At 34.4% G+C, this 23,101-nt stretch overlaps 1 protein-coding gene across 2 annotated transcripts in view; it reads right to left on the minus strand.

The window, feature by feature from the left end:
• BEND4 (BEN domain containing 4) overlaps positions 1-23,101 on the minus strand; it is a 50,055-nt gene that overhangs the window by 19,116 nt on the left and 7,838 nt on the right. For both annotated transcript variants that reach the window (XM_074272671.1, XM_074272672.1), the window contains exons 2-3: positions 20,133-20,693; positions 6,752-6,843 (exon numbers count right to left, since the gene is read on the minus strand). In XM_074272671.1, the coding sequence (XP_074128772.1) occupies positions 6,752-6,843; positions 20,133-20,693 (653 nt within the window). The remainder of the gene's footprint in view (positions 1-6,751; positions 6,844-20,132; positions 20,694-23,101) is intronic.

Below are 23,101 nucleotides of genomic sequence, written 5' to 3' on the forward strand. Positions count from 1 at the left end.
GTACTCCTTCTCTAGTAATTAAGGTATACAAAATAAAGAAGGGAAAACCCTAACAACTCATTCAGTTTTACAATGCTGAAAATTTACTACTGGTTATAAACGTGGCAGTGTTTAAGCCTTGAGGGGCCTGATTTTGAAAAACCTTTGTTCAGCTATAGGCTATTATGCTTATCTTGCTAAATTTGATTATTCATATATATATATATATATATATATATACATATATATGTCTCTCTCTACATATATGCTATATATAAAATTTGTTGTTGTTTTTTAGTCATTCAGTAACATCCAACTCTTCATGACTTCATGGACTATCATACTGTCCATAGGATTTTCTTGACAAAAATCCTGGAGTAGTTTGCCATTTCTCTCTTTAGAGGATTAAGGCAAATAGAGATTAAGTGGTTTGTCCAGTGTCACGCAGCTACTAAATCTGAGACTGAGTTTGAACTCATCTTCCTGACTCCAAACCCAGTATTTTATCTGCAGAGCCTCCTAGTAGCCTCCTATGTTTACAGCTATGCATGTAAATAAGTGTATACACCTACATAGAGCAACAAAACTCAAATCTCATCATTTATGTGAAGAATTTTGCTAAGCCAAAAAATTTTATTTCCAATAGAGTCAAACTTCTCAGTTTCTTAAATCATTAAGTCTACACTGTGATTAAAAAAAAATAATGAGCATATTTAGCACAAACAGAAATGAAACCAACCAGTGTGTTTGGGGACAACCAAACCCGATCAAAAGGTTCCATTATCATTCCTATGAGTCTGTCAAGACAGCAAAAAGTCAAGAAAATTTCAATTAATCAGGAGCTTCATTTAATCATTTTCCTCGTTCTATTTTTAGTACTAAAAGGCATGAGAAAAATAGTGCCATTGACAGCATAGTTCTAGACTTGGAGTCAGGACATCTGGCTTCACACTGTAGGGAGTCATTTAGCTTCTTTGGATCCTTCCCTAAGTGTTGGACCATTAATCGCCTTGAATTTATTTGTCTTATACATACCCTGTATTAAACAGTGTATTAAACACACACATATATGTATATATATATGCATAGTGTATAAATATGGATCTATCTATATATACACACACACACACACACACATATATATATATATATATATATATATATATATATATATATATATATATATATATATATATATATGTATGTGTGAGTAACTATGGAGATTTATGGGGCACAGTAGATAGAATACCAACTCTGAAATTAGACGGACCTGAATTCAAATCCGGCCTCACACAGTCACTTACTAGTGTGACCTTGGGCAAATCACCTACTCCTGTTTGCCTCAGTTTCCTCATCTGTAAAATGATCCAGAGAAGGAAATGGCCAACCCCCAATATCTTTGCCAAGAAAGTCCCAAATGGGATAAAGAAGAGTTGGACATGAAAAAAACAACAACAACAATTGAACTGAATATATGTATGTATATATGCATGTATGTATGAATGTATGTATAAAATAGCTCTCCCGATAAAATTTAAGATTTGTTAGAAAAGGAATTGCTTCATTTTTTTGGTCTTTATGTCCCCAAAGCTCAGCACAGGTACAAAGTAGGTGCTTAATAAATGCTTGTTGATTCATTGATTGGTACGTGTACAAAAGGGATAATGATTCCTATGTTACCTACCGTACCAGGTTGTGAGGAAAGAACCTTATGCCCTTAAAAAATATAAACATGTGAATAGTTACAGGATTGAAAACTTGAAAGAATTTCCATGATCATCAAGTTCAATCCCTCTTTTATAGATGAGGAAAGTGATTTTGCTCAAGGTTACATAGCTACTTAGTATTGTTCAGAATTTGAACTTGGGTCTTTTGGCTGAAAGTTGAGTATGCTTTTTATTTTGCCCCAATGCTTCTGTGTTCAGACATTTAGACCATTGTCCTGTACTTCCTTCAGCTATGGCACTGAATGCTTTAGTTATTTTTAGAATAATCACCAAAATTCTGCCAGAATTTTTTGAGGGATCAAGTCATGAAATGATGTTAAGCATACTTCAATCATTAAAGCAGGAAAACTAGGTTTAAAAAATATTATAAAAATGAAGCTTAAAATTTTAAAAAATGATTAACTTTCTGCTAGATACTACATTTAACCGAAACTCATTTTATTGAACAATTAGGTAAATTATCAGGATTTTCCCCCCATCCTTGCCCTTTTGAGCAAGCTTTAGAAACTTGTACCATCTTAGTCTTTTGATCATATTTCTTCTCTAAAGATTTTGAGTGTACTACTCCTCTCTCCTCAGATAAGGAGTATAATAAGCTCCTTGAAAGTAGAAATTATATTTAAATACATATGTGTGTATATATATATATATATATACATAAATATACACATATATACACATACATATATATTTCAATGTATTTCACAAAATGCCTAGCACAGTATTCAGTAATCAAAAATTTATATTAAGTTGATTTTGCCTTGGACAAGGGGAAGAAGGGGAAGACCTCCTCCCTTAAAAGGCTCAGCTTCTACAATGTCAAATCTTTTCAGAAAAGTGTTTTAGAGCCTCAAGACTTAGGACCTGGAAGGGACTTTAGAGGTGAGCTAGTCTCATCCCTTCATTATACAGCTGCGGAGACTGAGCCCCAGTAAAAGTTGAATGATTTGTCCAAAGTCACACAGGTTGTAAGATGCGAAGCTAGAATCTGAAGCTTAGTCCTCTGACTCCCAATGCCAGACTTTTCTGCCTTACTCATGATAAGTGTCTCCATTTAATTAAAGATTTGGAGAACTTGTGTTAAATTCCATATGCTTAAGTATTGGGAAGTTTTTGTTACCTTTTCTATCCAAGTGACTAGAATAAGTTTCAAGCATTATTTTTCTTCATGAATTAACAAACATCATTTTTTTTTAAATAGAAAGGAACACAGAGGGGGTTATATTAGTAACATCCTGACAATTAAATAGATAACAACTTTCATAGGTCTCCCTTAAAATCCTTTCTTGTAACTAATTACATAACCATCTTAAATCAGGCTTCTAGTTGGTTTTGTTTTTTAGAGGTAGCTTTGACACAAAAGTTTCAGATAAGCTAATCAAACCAGTAACTCTGCAAACTGAATGCATAAAGCCATCAAAAAAAAATGGTCCATGTTTTCAAGAGATAGATAATGATCTTTTTCTTTATCCCAGAGGTTTTGGGGGTGCTGTTAAAACTCTCCTGAAAATCTGGATTTCAATTAGGTGATATATTCCTATGCATTTCAGGCTTTAAAAACACACACCATTATACATTTCACTAAATTCTCTGGAGTGACGCCAATGCCATTGATAGTTTATTAAACATCCTGAGCTGGCAAAAATGATAAAAAGAAAACATATAGTAAAACCTTTTTCCCTCCACATTTGTATAATTCTACCACCTGAAGAATTTTAATCTCTAATATCCTACCTTTATCTACCAAAAACCCCCATAATACTTGTGTTTTTTTTAGTTGAAGAACTTGTGAAGGCCCCTGAGAAGCAGAGGGACAAAAGGGCAGCCTGGTTTCCAATTTCACTCTTTCTCATCTTTCTCAAACAGCTAGGGTTGTTCACAAAAAGTTATTCACCTCCATATGGGTTTCCTGCTTTTGACCAGCTATTTAATTTTAATTTCAAAGTAGTTGAGGATTTGTAGTCTTTATTTGCAAAGCAAACAAAATCTTCTCTCTGGAACTGGGAAACATGTGATTATATGGAGGAGAATCTAGTATTTGTTGTTGAAGTAGGGAGAGAGGTATGAATGTAGATCTGGAGGGTGGAAAAGGAAGAACTAAACCTAAAATGTTCTCTCTTAATGTTCTCCATTGACACTGTTCCCAGATCCTAAGTGGGCTTAGGGATGGGGGAATACAGAAGTAATGGAAGAAATAAGGGAAATTCCTAAAATTAAAAATATCACCCAATTGATAGTAAAAGGGGAAGAGAATGCAGAAGAGTATATATATTGGCATATAAAGGAAGAAACTTTTGCTTCTTATTGCATCCCTTTCTCAAGCATTGTCAATATAAAATAAAAATAAAAAACAGGGTGAAAGGAGAAGTGGATTAGGATGCAGGTGACCTTGGTTCCACCACTTGATCTCTAGAACCATAGATTAGAAGAAGTCTCAAAGGCCATCTTCTCCAATCTTCTACCTGATACATAAATTATTTCCTTATTGTGTTTGGACCACAACATATAATTCTTTACTGAATCTGCACTTGAACCCTTTCTATCAGGAAAACTCTGTTAGAGCATTTCTGATGACACCATCCATCTTCAAGAACCTAGGGTCATCTCCATTTTAAGATGAAGCATTACAATAAAACTAGTCTTATTATGCCTTATTTAATGCAGGGAATTCCTCCACACAATAAAAATTCCTCTTTTTATACATGGTTCTTATAATGCATAGCATAAAGCATATCGTATTCATATTAAAGATAGGAATAAGACTTGTAATTTCGTCGGGTTGGGAAACTCCTTGGATGAAGAAACTCCTTGCCAATAGAAACTGACCCTTTCACCATTAACATAGTTTTGAAGTGTTGCCTAGAAAATAGAAAGTTCAAATGATTTGCCTTGAGTCACAGAGTCAGTATGTGTCAGAAGTGGGACTTGAACAAAGGCGTTTTTGATTCTTAAGTAAACTCAACTCACTGTCCCTTTACATATTCAAATTATATTATTAAAATCAGTAAATTATGATTTTTGACCTATAAAGGACCAGATAATAGGACCACTCTGGGGTCCTTCTCAAACATTTTTGATATTCATTTATAAAAAAAGCAACTCAGTCTCTGTTAATGTTTAGATTTACCATTGATATTTATAAAAGAAATACTGTCTTGGAAAAAAAGAAAATTTAAAAATAAAAATAGAATTATAGAGCAGTTTACATTATAGAATAAATAGCAGCATTTAAAAATAATGAATTTGGATAAAGGACAATGGAACATTACTGAGGAGATTTTATGTGACTAGATTAAAAAGTAGTGTATTGGAAATAAATTCAGTAATTTTCCCATTCAATTGGAATAGGAAAAGAACTTAGTTGACGTAGTGTGAGGCATAGAACTAGGAAGATTGGATGGACGTCAAATCCTCTCTCAGACATCTAGTAGATTCAGTTTCCTCAGTTATAAAATAAAGATAATAATAGAACATATCTGTCAATATTGTTGTGAGGATCCAATGAGATAGTATTTATAAATTACTTAGCATAGTACCTGACTGGAGTAGGAACTTAATCCTTCTTTTTCCCTCTCCTCTTTCCCTCCCTCCCTTCCTTCCTTCCTTCTTGATCTCTATAATCATAGATTAGAAGAGGTCTCAAAGGCCATCTACTCCAATCTTCTACCTGATATATAAATTATCTTCTCTTATCCCTCCCTCCTCCCTCCCTCTCTTCTTTCCTTCCTTCCTTCCTTCCTTCCTTCCTTCCTTCCTTCCTTCCTTCCTTCCTTCCTTCCTTCCTTCCTTCCTTCCTTCCTTCCTTCCTTCCTTCCTTCCTTCCTTGATAATTATTGAAAGGCAGTATAGTATAGTGGAAAGAAACTAGAATTGAAATCAGAAGACCTGGGCCTATTTTCTGGTTTCAACTCTTCTGAATTCTGGTTTTAACACTTAGTAGATTCTTGGACAAGTAATATAACCTCACCATGTTTGCTCAATTGTTAAATGAGAATAAGAATACTCCTATTACTAACCATACAGATTTATGGTGAAACTTAACTAGGGAAATGTCTATAAAACACTAGGTAGACCTTAAAGTGCTGGCATTTACTTAAGATTTTATCTATAAAGCAAAGTCTCCAAACTGTTTTGTCTTATTTACTCTTCATCTCAACATAGTTTATCTCTGCAAATATGGCAATGTTAGAAACTTGATCGTCCATTGTTCAACAACAAACTGGGAGAATTTTCTATATGAAAACTCTTCTTAGTAGGTAACAACTATTTCACAGCAAAGATTTCAGTGAAATGTCCACAGATACCAATTAATTTCTTTATGAAATATCTATTGCAGTTCTGAAGATAGTGCCTGGTACAAGGTGGGTGCTTAATGAATGTTTATTCATTGATTGATTGATAGGAATTTTATTGATAGTAGATGTTATACTTGTATTTCTCTAATAGAGTTATATGAGTAGAAACATGGTGGAGGTTGGGGTAAGTGATAAGTGGATTATAAAGACCTGTTAAAAATGGTGACCATTTGAATGGACTACATAGTTTTTTCTTGATTAGCAAAGAAACTTTAAATTTAATTAGTAGTCAACCTATTTCACCCCCTACCATCATTCCATATAGCCAGCATTCCATATAGCACTATAAGGGTTTATAAAGTGCTATCATGTGTTATCTCATGTGATCCTCACAATAACCCAGAAAAGTAAGTGCTATTATTATTTTTATTTTACAGATGAGGAAACTAAGTTTAGGAGAGGATAAGTCAGTTGCTCAGAGCCCATAGCTAGTAAGTGTCTGAGGTGAGATTTGAACTCAAGTCTTCCTAATTCCCAAATACAGCACTCTTGCCTGCTGTACCATTAACACATCAAGGCACATGTAAACCCAAGAAGGTATATACACAGATCAGTCCCTCACTTTTAGAAATACATCTTGTTATCAGTAAATTCTTTGGTTCTTTATTGGTAGATTGCTAGATTATAAATTTCATCTCACTAAAGTTAGTAACATAAAACATGCTTTTTTGTCTTTATATCATACACTACCTCTGTGGGCTGATCTGCTGGCTGTGGTATCATAAGCTGGTTATGGTGCTGAAGGACAGTTTTCAAATAATCTAAGACCGTCTGGCAGGGCACTGTAGAAAACAGATTGCAATTACTGAATATTCTTAGTGTAACAACAACAAGAACAAAAACAGCAGCAGCAGCAGCAGCAACTTTTAACTAAATATGGTCCTCCAAGATTTACTTTATCAATTCTCCAATGAGCTTTTCTGTAGCAGAAATGCAGTTCCTCTTCTTCTGATTTGGGCAATCATTTAATTTAATAAATCCAGAGCAGGTGCAGCAACCTCAGAGACCTTTAAAAGTTTTTCCTACCTTCAGCACTGTGTACTCTGAAGGGTTTTCAGATTAAAGAAGATTACAGGCTAAATCAGGTCAACATAATGATAATAAAAATTTTACCTCATAAACACAATTTAAATGAGCGGGAGACAGAGAGAGAGAGAGAGAGAGAGAGAGAGAGAGAGAGAGAGAGAGAGAGAGAGAGAGAGAGAGAGAGATTTCTCATATAATTTAATCATTATCCAAAATTAACATTCAACCACAAGTGACACTAGAAAAAGTTGTGATCTGGTTAGCTAGTTTTTATTTTTAACAAGATATTATGTGATTAATTTTTACTTCTTAATTTTTTCAGGAGGCAAACTGCATGCAATTCAAAAGGTTCCCTACATATACAACTATACTCACTTAGATGCATTCTTACTTTACAGGTCCTTTCTCTGAAGATGGTTAGTTAGCTAGTTCTGACTCAGATGAAGGCCTTTCTCAAGCAAATGCTGCCACATATTTAATTAAGTATGCATATTTTGGGAAATAGTTCTTTTCTACTGTGACTGAAGTAGCTTGATTAAATTAATAAGCAAATTGTTGGGAAATTATGTTTTTTTAAAATCTTTTAATATTAGCCCTCTTAGGATGATCTAATTTTTAAAAAGAAAAGTTCTTCGGAACTTTGCTAAGATTAACTTGTAGAGAATTCTTTTGGTAGCTGTCCATAGTGCTGAATAGGGAATATCCCATTTAAGAAAATAATAAACATTATTTTTACCTAGAGACCCCATTTTAAAATACCAGCACTAATCATTCTCCAGCTTGTTTTTTCTCACTTGGTTTTATTGAAAACAGACAGAATTTTTCCTTTTCCCCCAATACTTACTGCTCTTGGATCTTAAGGAGTTTTAGTATTCACAATTAATTCTCTCCTATTTCACTAATAAATTACTGAGAAATTTGAACAAGAGGAAGTCAAAAGGCAAGTTGGGAGAATTTTTACTTTCAAATAGGTAATTAGCAGTATTTATATGTAGGTTTCTTAGGCAACTCCTTAGCAGTTGTTTGATTTAATCCTTCAATTTCTGTGACATTTGCTAAGTGATTATGCAAGTCATTTTTAATAAGCTATGATATTGCACAGTACATCTGTCTTAAATAAATTACATTCAAAAAATCTAGATGCTTCTCCAAATTTAGGGGTCACAATCTCTGTTGGTGGAAAGGTTACCCACACTAGGAAATGATAAATCTTACAGCATAAAAAGAAAGAATTCTCCCCTTACTGATTTAAGTTATATTCAACAACCTTCCCATGCTTAACAATGACAGATTAAGAATACATTTTATGGCAATAAACATTGGTTACATAAAAACAGAAGAATTAGGAAAATGTAGTGAGGCACAAGAGGGCTGAGAGGTAGAAGACTTCTAAGAGTCAATACACTTGAGGGTTCTAGTCCTGTCTTTGCCTTTAATTGTGTGGCCTTATAGAAATCACTTAATCTCACTGTGCCTCATTTTCTTCATCAGTCTAGAAAGAATATTAATAATAATAATGCCTGTCTCTACAAAACTTTCAGAGTCATGATGAGGATAAAATGATAAAGAAGATATGAGGCAGTCTAGTCAGCCTTGCTCAATTCTCCCAAAATTTCTTTTTATAGAAATATACACAATGATTGGTAAATACTTAAACATCAAAGAACTGTTATAAATCCTGGTGTGAATTCTTATCTGACTTACTTCTAATTGGATAATTAATAGTTGTATGGGATTTTTCTACCCTAGATTAGTAGAAAGAGCAATGGGATAATTTGTTTACTACTAATTATAATTGAATTAAACTCCAAGGGAAGGTAGTGGGCCCCCCATGGTCAGTTTGTATATGCCATCATATTTCAAAGCCAGAAAAAACCAAAAAGACCCAAGGCAGCTATATCAGAGGCTGACTTACGTCCTTTACAGAACCTTTGTTTTTAAGCCAAGACGTTATAACTAGGCAAATGTCTTATGAGTGTGAGCTTATATATCTCTTGATACAAAGTGAACTATTGCAAAAAGTATTTTGAAAAATTAAACAGGCAAGATAGCATTACTATTTTATCCGTGTTTTGTTGAGTTTTTGATAAAATTATTTATTTGGCAGAAGATTGATTTCTTTGAGACTTGAACTATTGCAAGGAGTGGTGGTACAGGTTGCCTAAGGAAGAGGTGAATCAGCCAGGAAGGGACCAGAGCAGGTCAAAACTCCAAGATACCTGATCAGTGCTCAGGACCAGATTGACTCCTGAACTTCCAGCTTGGATGTGATAAAGAGATGGCTGGTTTAATGCAGATTTTGAACTTTAAACTATGAATACTCCCATACAACAGGCATTTTTGCTGATAAATGCCATTTTTCTATAATCCAAAGAATGGATTTTTTGTTTATTTGCGATTTGTCAAATGAGGATAATAATACCTGCAGTCCCTACTTTTTAGGGTTGTTGTAGGAATCAAATCAACACACACACACACACACACACACACACACACACACACACACTCACTGATATAAACACATCTATATAATATGTATATTTATGTAAACATACATATATACAATACATATATATATATACATATACATACATAATGTTCCCAAAGTCTTAGTTTATTTTAACTTATTGATGCTAATTAAAAATTAAACTATTAAAGTTTTTAAATGAGCTAAGATTTTGTCTATCATATATATGTATACACACATATTATATATATATACACACACACACACATACATACACACACACACATGAGATTTTGGAAATTTTAAAATGCTATTCAAATGTCAGAAATTACTACCAATCCATGGCTCACCAATGCAAATATGTGCATGCCTTTTCAGTTACTCACTTATCATAAAAGTGATATAGACCTGCAAGGGACAAGTGGGACAAATTACTAATCCCAGTTTATAAGTAGAAGGGATGGTGATGGCAGTTTCATTTTGCTCTCTTCACCCTGCTACAAGTGTCAGGGCACTGATGGAGTGTAAGGTCCCTGAGGATAGAACTGTATTTCATTTTCTCTCTGAATCCCCAGGGCCTAAGCATAGGTACATCATAAGTATTTCATCAGGGCTTGCTGTCTTGGTTTGGATTGGTGTCAGTTATATTTTAAACCACACAGCTCTAGCTCTTTCTTTAGGATCATGTAGTTTAAAACAGAACTGCAGATGGATTGACCAATTAGTGAGCAAAAATGGCTGATGGGATCTGTGAGAATATTAGCCCTCAAAAGCCTTTCCTGGAAGTAGGGATAGGACTTTATAACCCCAGCATAATGACTGGGGACCAGCTTGAGAGCTAAGTTGAATCAAGTAAACATCTTATGCACAAAATAAGTGGTAAATATTATTCTGCTCTAAATGTAAAAATATTAAGTAATATAGACCTGCTAAATCAGGAGCCAAAGTAGGAAGAGGATCATGTTTGGGTTTTTTTGTTTGTTTGTTTTTTTCCTTTGGCTCACTGAGCAGCTTACTTAGCTAAATCATGCTGCACTTTTAAGAGAGAACTGTCATTTTGTCTATAAAATGAAAACTCTGAAGATCCCCTAAATTTTTTTCTTCTTTAACATGTCATGTTATTTTGGATATCATGATATTTTGGTAATCATACTGCATAATGATGTACAAACAGTTCCAAACTGTTTTGATTTCTAGTCTCTACTGGGCTATTTATTCTTTAAAGTTTGCAAATTAAGCATTAATAGGATCCTTCTGAGTAACAAAATCATGATTTAGAAATATTACTCTCTAAAAGTCAATGCACTTATCACCTATCTGTGTGACCTTAGGCAGGACACAAAATAAGAATAACTGCTAACATTTGCATAGAACTTAGTATGCACCAGAAATTGTGCTAATGTTTTACAATTATTATCTCATTTGTTCCTCATAACAACCTTGGAAGATAGAGGTCTCATTTCTCTCATCTGTAAAAATAAGGGGTTATATTAGATAGTTCTGAAGGTCCCTTTCACTTGGATATATCTATGTGCCTATGATCCTATTTTGAATAATGAGTTTTAAAAAACATAATTAATAGAGAAGATACTATTTTGGACTAGTCACACATCCTCACTTTGCCAATGCCAAAAAAAGGCTAAAGCAAAAGGAATTTCATGTATTCATCAGAGGAAATAAACTCTGAATGGGGGAGAACAATAGAGGTTAGAATGGAATAAATGAAGTAACGGTTAAAGGTGCCTTAAACTGACCTGAAGCATTTATACTGCTCTTGAAATGAGTGTTCTATTAGATAACTGTTTTATATAACTGAATAAAAAACCACAAAAAAGATAATTCTTGAAGGAATAAAATAAGCTAAAGAAAGCAATCAAAGCATTAAATTTTTTTAAAGGTAAAACTTTAACAGCAATATGAAAAATGATGCATCATAGATGTATTATCACATATGTCCCAGTGCTCATCTTCTGTTAAATGCAAAGATATTCCTAACATTCTCTCTAGGAAATGTACTCTATTTTGTTTTTCTAATAGGAACAATATGTGGATTGGGCAGTTTCATAGCTTGGACAACTTTGAAATCTCAGTTGATTCTGGTCCATGCTAATTTACTGACCAAAGATCGTTGTTACTAAAGAAAGCCTTGGGTACTATGTCTTTAACAAAATCATTCTTGTTTCTTTCCAAGGCTGTCAAGTGAATGGCTTTTCTGACACCATTTTAAATGGTTCTGTTGATTGCATGGTTTTAGTATTCTTTAATGACTGAGCAACTGGTGTAGTGACTGTCAGATAAGAGAGTCGAGGAAAATTGCTCCAACACGACTCTCTCCCATATTAAGGCCACCAGATCTCTATTTTCTAATCTTCATTGCAGATAGCTGTATTAAAATTTTGATTATAGTTTCTCTTCTCTCATCCCTCTCTCATCATTTAATCTGTCTTGTTATGCAGTTGTTTCATTTCAAGACTCCAAACATGAAAAAAATCCATCTCAAAATATGTCACATACCAATCCCATGTTACTTATAGGAAAATGGAAATTATTTACTGTACTATTTGACCTTTTAATGGTTTACTGAATTGGAAGATCCTGAATACAAATGACTAGAAGCACACTTGTTTTGAATATCTTCCAACATAGTGGAATAGTGCTCTAATGTGTTATATTTTAACTAGACTTTAATCTTTAGATAATAGGTATGTAAACCTTCGGCAGACCCAGACATACACTCTTGCCATTCCCCTCCATCCTTTCTGGAGATTGCACTTCCCTAGCATAATCTTTAAGGTCAGAAGAAGAAATAAAAGCATCTATTATGCTCTAGCTATTGTGCTAAGTGCTTCATAGATATTATTTTGTTTAATCTTCACAATAACCTTGGAGGTAGGTGCTATTATTTTCCCCATTTTCTACTTGAGAAAACCAATGAAGAGAGGTTAAGTGACTTGCTTAGGTCACACAGCTAGTAGTAGTCCTGAGAATGGATTTGTATTCAGTTCTTCAAGCTCACCCCTATGCTATGATGTGACATTCAAGTAGGAAGTTTGGGAAAGATGATTATTATTGAATATCAAAAAGATGATCATTTCTTGTTTTTTTCTATTTTCTTTTCATAACAAGTCAATATTCCTGACACAGACTAGAACCATAGATATGTTGAAGGAGAGATTAAAAAAACACATCAAGATTTGGGAGTAAGGAATATTGAAAACAAATGGAAATTTTCATTAGATCATAGGTGGCACAGTTTAGGAAATGTTCTGTGGTGTGTTGTTTTGATTTCACTGGAAAATTTTTGGATTTAGAAGTAGGAAATATGAAATCTAATCCTTCCTTTGCCAATTGACTTGTTCGGTGCTCTAAGCGGGACCACTGAACCTTTTTGTACCTGTTTCTTCACCTATAAAATAGAGAAAAGTAACATTTGCTCTGCCCTATATATCTTGTAGATAAGTTGTGAATATAAAATGAGGTATCCTATTCAAGGATTATTTCCTGCATATAACAGCCGTCAGTATCATTCTCTTTTTCTCAACTTTTTCCTTGCATCAGCTACTCTCAATACTGATAGAATTCTCTTTTCTCCTTTCTTTGTTGATTCTACTTTCTCTTTTCTCTCTTCTATAGATTTTCTCTCTCCTCCAACCCTAACCTTCATCAAGACCTAATTTCTACTGCTGTAGTCTCATTATAAAAGAAATGCTTTTGGTCATTTGAAGGCAGTTTTAAAATGTTATACAAAGCATTTTATATGTCCTTTTACCATTATTAGACTGTGCTCTCCTTCAGAGCAGGGATTGCCTTCCTATGCCTAGTACAATGCCTAGAACACATAGTATGTGTTTAATAATACTTGTTGGTTTGCATATGGTGTTATAGACTAATTTACAGAGAATGAAATTAAAATACAAGATTGGCACCCAAGTAAGGCAAATTGACCCCTTCTCTCAAGAAAACTAAGACACTGGATTCCTTTTTTTAAATAAGCTTTCTCTGTGAAATACTTGTGAAATAACCTTCTAACCTTTTTATCTCTTGAAGTTTGTTCTTAGGTTTGAGAATTGCTGCATCAAACTATGTCACAAATAACCTAGTCTCTTTCCCTCCCCTCTGATTGCCTTCTTATTTTCTGAACTTGTCTGTTCTTGATTGGCTATAATGAATGAACATACTCTCCCAGAGCAGGCTGTACATCTGAATGGTCTCTCCAAGGAATAATAAGTCCCTGGTCCTTCCAATAAAATGATTAAGTTTCCAGAGTACAAGTTTTTAACCTAGGTACATGGATCTCAGAGGAGTCCCTGGATTTTTTTTTTTGGGGGGTGTCTGTTAACATAGATGGGAAAAAGAGGTCTTTATTTTCATTAACTTTTTCCTGGAGTTTAGCATTTCCTTCAATTATTTAAAAATATTATTTTGATAAAAGATCTGTAAATTATTTCAAACTGCTAAAAATGATAATGACACTCAAGTGCTTAGGATAACTTTTGACCATTAAGTAGCATTACAATTGCTTAGAGGAAGGCAGGTTTGAAGCTATGTAAGCCAGTTATAGGTTAGAGAAAACTGCTTTTGCCAGTGATGACTTACCTTCAGAGAAACAGGAATTGCATTCCTTTGAGGTGGGAGGGCTATGTAAACAGATGAAAGTTTTTGGGAAATGCCCAGGCAATGGGTCTGATAACTCAATCATAGCTGACCTTGTTGTTTGTCAAAGTAACTCTGGGATTCCTTCGCTACTTAGGTCAAACTTTCTCATGCTGAAACACCTTTCCAACCAAACATGCACATCTTTCTCATGGGAGTCTATATTAAGGCTTTTCTTCACACATGCTTTATAGTTGGTAACTCAAATCTGCTGACTTTAAACCTGAACCTTCCCCTAATTTATCTTCTATTTATAATTGGCAAGTCATTTCTTTTTTTTTCTTTGCTTTCTAATGTCAGTTATTTAAAACCAAATTGGCACAAATGAGGAATTCAGTATGAAATAGTGGTTGATTTAATATAGGTGCTATTAAAGTTGGTGAGGAAATTATTATTAATTTTTTAAATTGCCACTATCCTAATTTTAAGCAAAGTGTTGTCTCTCTTCTGAATCACAAAAGGGTTCAAGAAGTTCCAACGGATCTCAATCTTTGTAAAAGTGGCTTTGTATATATATAATGGTACAGAATTGTATTTCTGTAATTCTTACATATATGTATCTATCTATATTTAAGTATAATCCTAAATATTTTATATATTTTTGAAATAATTAAAATAGAATTCTTCAGTTTGTTCCTTCCTGCATGGATTTGTTGGTAATTCAAGTGATTGTATTGAGAAAGATTCTAGTTTATCACCAGTACATAAAATGGTGTCTGTTGGTTTTTAGACATATACTATTTATCATGTTAGGGAAAGATCCAATTTTTCCTATATTTTCTCATGTTTTTAATGGTAATGATTGTTTTATTTTGTCAAATGTTTCTCTTGCATCTATTGGTATCATTATGGGATTTTTATGGTTCTTGTTATTAATATAGTTTGTTTACAATATTAAACTAACCTTACATCCCTAGTATAAATTCAACCTGGAACAATCCAGTGTAATCTTTGTGATATCTATTGTAATCTACTTTGTGAAGTATTTTATTAAAAATGTTTATATCAATGTTTATTAGGGATATTGATCTGAAGTTCCTTTTTTCTGTTTTGATTCTTCCAAATTTATGTATCAAGATGATATTTGTGACATTAGAAGGAATACACTAGGATTTCTACTTTTGCTATTTTTGCAGAAAATTTATGTAATATTAGAATTAATTTTTTTTGAATGCTTGATACAACTTGTGAACCCATTTGGTCCTGGAGTTTTTATTCTTTGTGAATTCATTTATGATTTATTCAGTTTGAGCCTATGAAATTAATTTGTTTAAATTCTCTATTTCTTGTTCTGTTAATCTGAATATATTACTTTTTATAAGTATTCATTTATTTTATTTAAGTTGACTTTGTTGGAATATAGTTGGTCCTCTCATAATCTCCTTTATTATTTGTTTTGAATTTTTATTTTTCACATTTGGTACACTTAAATAGATTTTCTTTGCTTCTTTTTAATCAAATTAGTTTATGGTTTATTTATTTTATTTCTAAAAGTTCCTAGTTTTATTTATTAATTTTGCTAAATCTCTTCTGTAATTTTTTATGATTTCAATTTTGTCATTTAATTGAGATTTTAAAATTAGTTATGAAGAATTAGGCATGACTGAATTAACAACAAAGGTTAGTTGGTTATCTAGTTTTTTAGTTCATTACCTAGTTTTATTTATTTATTTATTTATTCATTTATTTGAAAATCTCCTCTTTTTCTTTTTTTCATTAATGAAAATGTTCAAAGAAATAAAGATCTAGAAAATTGGAGAAGTATTTAATTATTCAGAGGTAGACTGAACCAATACGTTTAGAGAAGGCAATGCAACTTAATTTACTCATTCAATGCCATGCCAATCAAAATTTCAAAGGATTATTTTACAAAAGTACAAAAAAAAAATTCACATAGAGGCAAAAAAAGTTCCAAAACTCAAGGAAAATAGTGAAAAAAAAAGTGAGAATGATTGAAGGGGGCCTAACAATACTGGTTCTAAAATTTTACTACAAAGCCTTTTCTCTCAAAATGATTTAGTGCTGGTGAAAAATATTTCAATCAATGCAACAATTAAGGTATACAACATCCAGAAACAAATGAACACTAGCAACCTAATGTTCAGTAAACATAAAGACCACAGCTTTAGGGATAAAAGACTCTCCAATTAATGAAAACTTCTGAGGAAATTGGATAGCAATGTAGAAAAATTTAGGTTTAAAGCAATACACATCATTCTAAGATATGGTCCAAATAGATATGTGAAGAAGATGTAAAAGGTCACATTATAAACAAATTAGATAAACAAAGAAGAAATTGTCTATCAGATTTATGTATATGGAAAGAAAATGACTAAATACAGGAATCATAGAAGACAAAATGGATGATTTTTGATGACAAAATAAAAAAGGTCCCCCCTCCCCACAAACAAATCTCGTATAGCTAAGATTAAAAGAGAAACAATTCACTGGGGAAAACCCTTTCCTGGAAAATTCTTTGATATATTCCCAAGAATCCTAAGATATATAAGGAACTGACTTATATTTATAAAAATAAGAGCTATTCCTCAGTTAAAAAATTTTTTTAAAGAATATGAATGTTGTTCTTGAGGAAATGCTGGCTACCTAGAGCCATATGAAAAAATGCTCAAAATAATTAATAATTAAAGAAATAAAATATAATATCTCTGCTTTTGCAGAACCAGAAGAACAATTTATAAAATAACATTAAAATTATGAAGATGGACAATTCTGAAAAACTTGAAAACTCTGATCAACTGAATGGTCAATTTTGATTCCAGAAGACTGATAAAGAACAAGGCCTCTCATCTTATGCAAGAGAGAAGATGAATTAATATGCAGAATAAGAAATGACTATTTGGTCATGTCTAATGTAGGAATATGTTTAACTGGACTGAGCTTATGTGATACAAAGATTTTGTATTTTTTCCTTTCATTTGTCTCCCCTTCCCTCCCTCCCTCCTTCTTTCCTTCCTTCCTTCCTTCCTTCCTTCCTTCCTTCCTTCCTTCCTTCCTTCCTTCCTTCCTTCCTTCCTTCCTTCCTTCCTTCCTTCCTTTCTTCCTTTCTTCCCTCCTTCCTTTCTTTCTTCCTTCCTTCTTTCCTTCCTTCCTCCTTTCCTTCCTATCTTTTGGATAGATGCATAGAAGAAGGCAAGATAATGGAGAAATAAAACAACAAATTAAAAACTGTATTAACTGTGTCATTATTTCTAGGACACTGTTGAGATGCTAAAGACTTGAAGGACACTGATTCAGGTCATGGGAGGTGAATTGATCCACGGGTTTGTTAAGTGATATGAATATCAAGTCTAGCAGCTTGCTGAATATTTGTGACTACCAATCTGTCAAAAATAAAGAGGATTGTTGTTGTAAACTATCTGAGGAATCTGAAGCAATCAAAATTTGTGTCTTAAAGACTTCATCTCAGTCAGGTTAATATCTGAGTAGTCTGCATAGTTCTGAAGAGTGGATATGAATTATATACATATATGTACATATATTAATAATTTCTCTCTCTACATATATGCATATATGCCAGTGCTATTCATTTGTTCAGTGACAATATCATCAATAAATATTTGGATAATCTTTCATCCTCTGCACTAAAGAGATTCCTGGAAGAGAAGGAAGGAAGGAAGGAAGGAGGGAAGGAAGGAGGGAAGGAAGGAAGGAAGGAAGGAAGGAAGGAAGGAAGGAAGGAAGGAAGGAAGGAAGGAAGGAAGGAAGGAGGAAAGGAAGGAAGGAAGAAAGGAAGGAGGGAAGGAAGGAAGGAAGGAAGAAAGGAAGGAAGAAAGGAAGGAAAGGAGGGAGGGAGGGAAGGAAGGAAGGAAGGAAGGAAGGAGGGAAGGAGTTTCTACTCATAACATGGTATATGGTTGCTTTATGGATAGGAACAATGAAAGGTGTCAAATGCTGAGATGGGATGGGTAATATCCTGTGGAAACTAAGAGGAGAACAGAAATCTTCCTCTGTGATTGTCAATGAACAATTCTGTCTAGAGCACCGAGAATGAGTGCATCATCCTTCAGGGCTCAAACCTAGGAATCCAATGTGTATTAACTTCAGTTTCCTGTCTCTTCTCATCTGGACAGACACTTGGCTCAGTATATTACAAAAACATGTTGAATAATATATCTGAAGAGGCAAAAGAGAGTTCTTTCTAAAAAAATGGGGATTATCTCCATGTAACATAAATTAAAACTACCCTTTTGTACATATTCTTATTGTATATAGTTCTAATATTTGACATTATAAATAGTTGTTTGAAAAACAATATGGCTTTTTAGAATTTTAAATCAAAAGATCTAGAAGACTACTCAAGGAGTGGAAGGAACTTAGAAAGCATCTGAATTATTACCAAAAAAAGATTCTAGAGTTATATAGGACAAGGAAAGAAATGGTCAGTGTAATGAAGAGGGGAATATTTAGAATTTTTAAATCAAAAGACCTAGAGGACTATTTAATGAGTGGAAGGAACTTAGAAAGCCCCTGAATTATTACAAAAAAAGATGTCTAGAGTTTTATATGACAAGGAAAGAAATTGTTAGTGCAGCGAGAGGGGGATATGAATGAAACATCTTAAGAATGAGGAGACAAAATTTTCATTTATACTGGCACAATTTAGTATAGAGTTGATTAATCATTTGGCTATTTTCATAAATGTAGTCAGCTAATTTGGATAATTCAGGCCTGAATTCAGCCATTTCCACAAAGAGAATATCTGGGACCTAAATTGACTGGACAATGGCCTCAGTTTCTCCATTTCAGTTGATATTTTTGGAGAGGGCAGATGAATTCACTGGAATTTTTTTCATAGGCTAGGGAGACAACAGAGTGTTAAGCAAAGAATTATCGACAACACAAGGAGAACAATGTGATTCAGTCTAAGAGTTTGACATGTTTGACAAACTATGTTTGACAAAGAGGATGGGTTGGTAATTATTATGTATTATGTCTGGGTAAAAATAAGTTTGAACTACTTTAACAAATATACAGACCTCATAATTTTTCATTTGTGAAATTCATATTAGACCTTATTTGGGGAAATGGTTTTAAAACACTGAACTTCTGTCTTATGCTCTAGCAGCTCTTTAAATTCTTTCCTTTCTCCCTACACTTTCTCTAGTCAAGTTGTGAGCTGTCTTACAGTATACTTTTCTTTGCCAAGATGGCAGTAAACACCTTTTCCCATTAACCATAGGCTAGAAACACAGCGAGATGAAACAGAAAACAAACCCATCAAATGTGTTTTTCTATCTAAATGAAAGCAAATTGTGATTTCGTGAAAATCATCCCCCAAACATCACTTTGCTATTTTTCAAGTTCAGCATCTATGAGAAACAGAAAATATTTTACATTTAGCCAGTATAGTATCGTTGATCTTGCTTGAATTATTGGTGTTTTTGACCTATGAGATTTAGTGTTCAGTTTCTTACCAATTTTAAATAAGAGTTTGCTCACTGAAAAACAACCACACATTTTGTAACTTAAGAAGAGAAATCAATAGAAAAGAAGAGGCCATTTGTTTGGCACTACTATTTGGCTATATGGCCACTGAAAGTATCAATTCATTTTAATTTCTATCACTGGCTAAAATATAAATTAAAATCACTGAAATATAAAAATTAACAAAAGTAATGTCACTATGTAAAGGAAATGAAGGTTATAACTCAACCTTTGCATCTTCCTAGGAACTGATTTTTCTATTGATACAGACATCATCCCAGGGGCCTGGTGTTCAGCTCTATCCCTAATATGTTGCAGCACAACGCTCCAGATTGGCCTGCTTTGTAACCACCCTGTTTAAGACTTGGGCTTCCAAAATGCCCTTTTTTAAAACCTTGGTAAAATCAGGGCAATGCCAAGAGAAGGGACAGAAATGAAGGCAAAGGACAAAACGCTTGCCGAATTACTCAGCAAGAATACCTGGGATGCTCTCCAGTTTTCTTCTGAGCTCTTCATTTTCTTGTTGTAGGGAAATGACTTCCTGTTCTAGCTCTTGGCAACGAGGGCAATACCCTTCTTCCTCTTCTTCCTCTTCTGGGAGGGTCGAAGATGACGGGTGACCGTGTGATTCTGAAGTGGCCGGAGAGGTCCATCCACCTAAAGTATGGACTGGGGAGGTTGAGAGAGGGTCCACATCTGCCAGGTGGCTATAATCATTTACAGATGAGGAATTCTGAGACGGAAAGCTTCCAGAAAGCAGATAATTTTGTAGAGAATCAGTGAAAACCCTCAAGAAGGCAGAAGTTTGCTGTTTCTTTTGCATATATTGCATCTCAATGTCTAAGTTGTCTGATGTCTGACTATGGACAATTTTTCCGATCTGACACTGTTCTTGTCTTTCGCTATAACTTGAACCTTCTTGCTTCACACAAGAAATCATGGATTGAGAATGGTTGGAGTCCAGGAGTTTTCCGCCACAGTTTAAAAGGCTAAGAACCCGACTGCACTGCTGGGCAAAGGCATCCAGGATCATGCGACTCTCTGAAATAAATAAAAAGATACATCACGAGATTCACAGCAAAAAGTCAGTAGGGAGACAGAAGCAGGCCCACAGCCCTTTAAAGCTTAACAACAACAACAATATTCATTAGGGTCTCTTTTATGTATCCAGAGAATATGAGTTAGCCACCCTTGCAGGGGAATATGCTATGGGCTTTTAACTTATCGAATGCTTATCAATCATTTAAAGTTCTCTTCCTCCTTCTCTTTTCTCTCCAGTTATGAATGCGCTTTCCTGCTCACAAACTTCAGAGTCCATTGTTTGGTCTCTCTACGAAGCTTTTGGAAACAGCTTTAGATTGAGAGTCAGAAGAGATTGGAGTCTTTGTTTAAATCTTTCTATTTTTTTGAATTTTATTTATTTATTTTTTTTATTTCAAAAGTGTTTCTACTGTAGCAAACTGCCTGACAAAGGAAGTTCACCAAATTCTGTCCATTAAGTCACACTAATCATGAGAAATCCTAATATAGGGGAGCTGATCTTTGACCAGTAGCCCCAGTCCAGAAAGCCAGAGAACATGGAGCTATTGCATTTGAATGAGTTCAATAATGTTTTTCACCTATTGTGTAAAGAACAGTGTACAAGGTACCTGGGGCAGATAAATAGTTTAGATAACATAAAACTTCTTCCCAAATAAAGAGGACACACACAATTATAATGCAAAATCGTATATTTTTCAGTATATTAGAAAGAATCAATTAATCAGCATAAATTTATTAAGTGCCTAACATGTACTAGGGACACAAAAATTGAAAAATGAAACAAACTCTACTCTCAAGGAGGTTACATTCTAGAATTTGAGAGCCTAGAAGTTATTTAATCCAACTATCTCATTTTATAGTTGAAAAAACTGAGTTCCATAAAGCCCTTTGGAGTCTGCAGCCTTCTCTCCACATGACCTACTGTTCCCGAGGGTTACTATTTAAAGCCCTGAAAATGTTGTTCCTCCATTTGTTGTTCCCTGTAATTTCATCACAAAGAGATCACTTATAGAATGCATCTTTAGGGTAGTTTAACACCTTGGGAACATGTTTCAAATTACCTTCTCTGGCCTTCTGGACTGGGGCTACTGGTCAAAGATCAGCTCCTCCACATTAGGATTTCTCATGATTAGTGTGACTTAATGGACAGAATTTGGTGAACTTCCTTGTCAGGCAGTTTGCTACTTCTTTTGAAATAAAAATTTTAAAAAATGCAAAAAAAGAAAGATTTAAATAAAGACTCCAACCTATTCTGACTCTCAATCTAAAGCTGTTTCCAAAAGCTTTCTAGAGAGACAAACAATGGACTCGGAAGTTTGTGAGGAGGAAAGGACATTCATAACAGGAGAGAAAAGAGGAGAGGAAGAAAACTTTAAATGATTGCTAAGCATTCAATAGAGGAAAAGAGAAGGATGTCCAGACTCTGCTTACAGGCAAAGTTTGTTTACTTAGTAAATACTAGGAAAACAAACATTTTTGAGTGGGATGGTGACATGACCAGGGTGTGTGTGTTGTGTGTTGTGTGTGTGGTGTGTGTGTGTGTGACAGAGAGAGAGAGAGAGAGAGAGAGACAGAGAGAGACAGAGAGAGAGAGAGACAGAGAGAGACAGAGAGAGAGAGAGAGAGACAGAGACAGAGAGGAGAGAGAGAGAGAGAGAGAGAGAGAGAGAAAGAGACAGAGACAGAGAGAGAGAGAGAGAATGAGACAGAGACAGAGAGAGACAGAGAGAGAGAGAGACAGAGACAGAGACAGAGACAAAGAGAGACAGAGACAGAGAGAGACAGAGAGAGAGAGAGACAGAGAGAGAGAGAGAGGGAGACAGAGAGAGACAGAGATAGAGATAGAGACAGAAAGACACACACAGACAGAGGCAGAAAGAGGCAGAAACAGAGACAGAGAGAGACAGAGAGAGACAGAGACAGAGACAGAGACAGAGAGAGAGAGAGAGAGAGAGAGAGAGAGAGAGAGAGAGAGGAGAGAGACAGAGACAGAGACAAAGAGAGACACAGAGAGAGAGAGACAGACAGAGACAGACAGAGACAGAGACAGAAAGACACACACACAGACAGAGGCAAGAGAGGCAGAAACAGAGACAGAGAGAGAGACCCACAGAGATAGTTTAGGCTGGGAGAAATATGAAGAATGTCTTACAGTTGGGAGAGAATGGAGGAAGAAACTATTGGGAGGTTATTGCAATAAGTTGGGGTTGTGGTTGATGGTGGTAGTGATAATGAAGATTAATACTAGGATGAAGAGCAGGAGAAATAGCAACGGAGACAGAACAAGAGATTTTTATGGTTGAGTCAACTGGTCATGAAAATTGATTGGATGTGAGAGGTGGGAGAAAAGGAAGTATCAAAGATAACCCTGAGTTTCTAGCATGCAAAACTCAGTAAATTGTAGTGGT

This window comes from Sminthopsis crassicaudata, chromosome 6, assembly GCF_048593235.1.
Source record: "Sminthopsis crassicaudata isolate SCR6 chromosome 6, ASM4859323v1, whole genome shotgun sequence".
Taxonomy (NCBI): domain Eukaryota; kingdom Metazoa; phylum Chordata; class Mammalia; order Dasyuromorphia; family Dasyuridae; genus Sminthopsis; species Sminthopsis crassicaudata.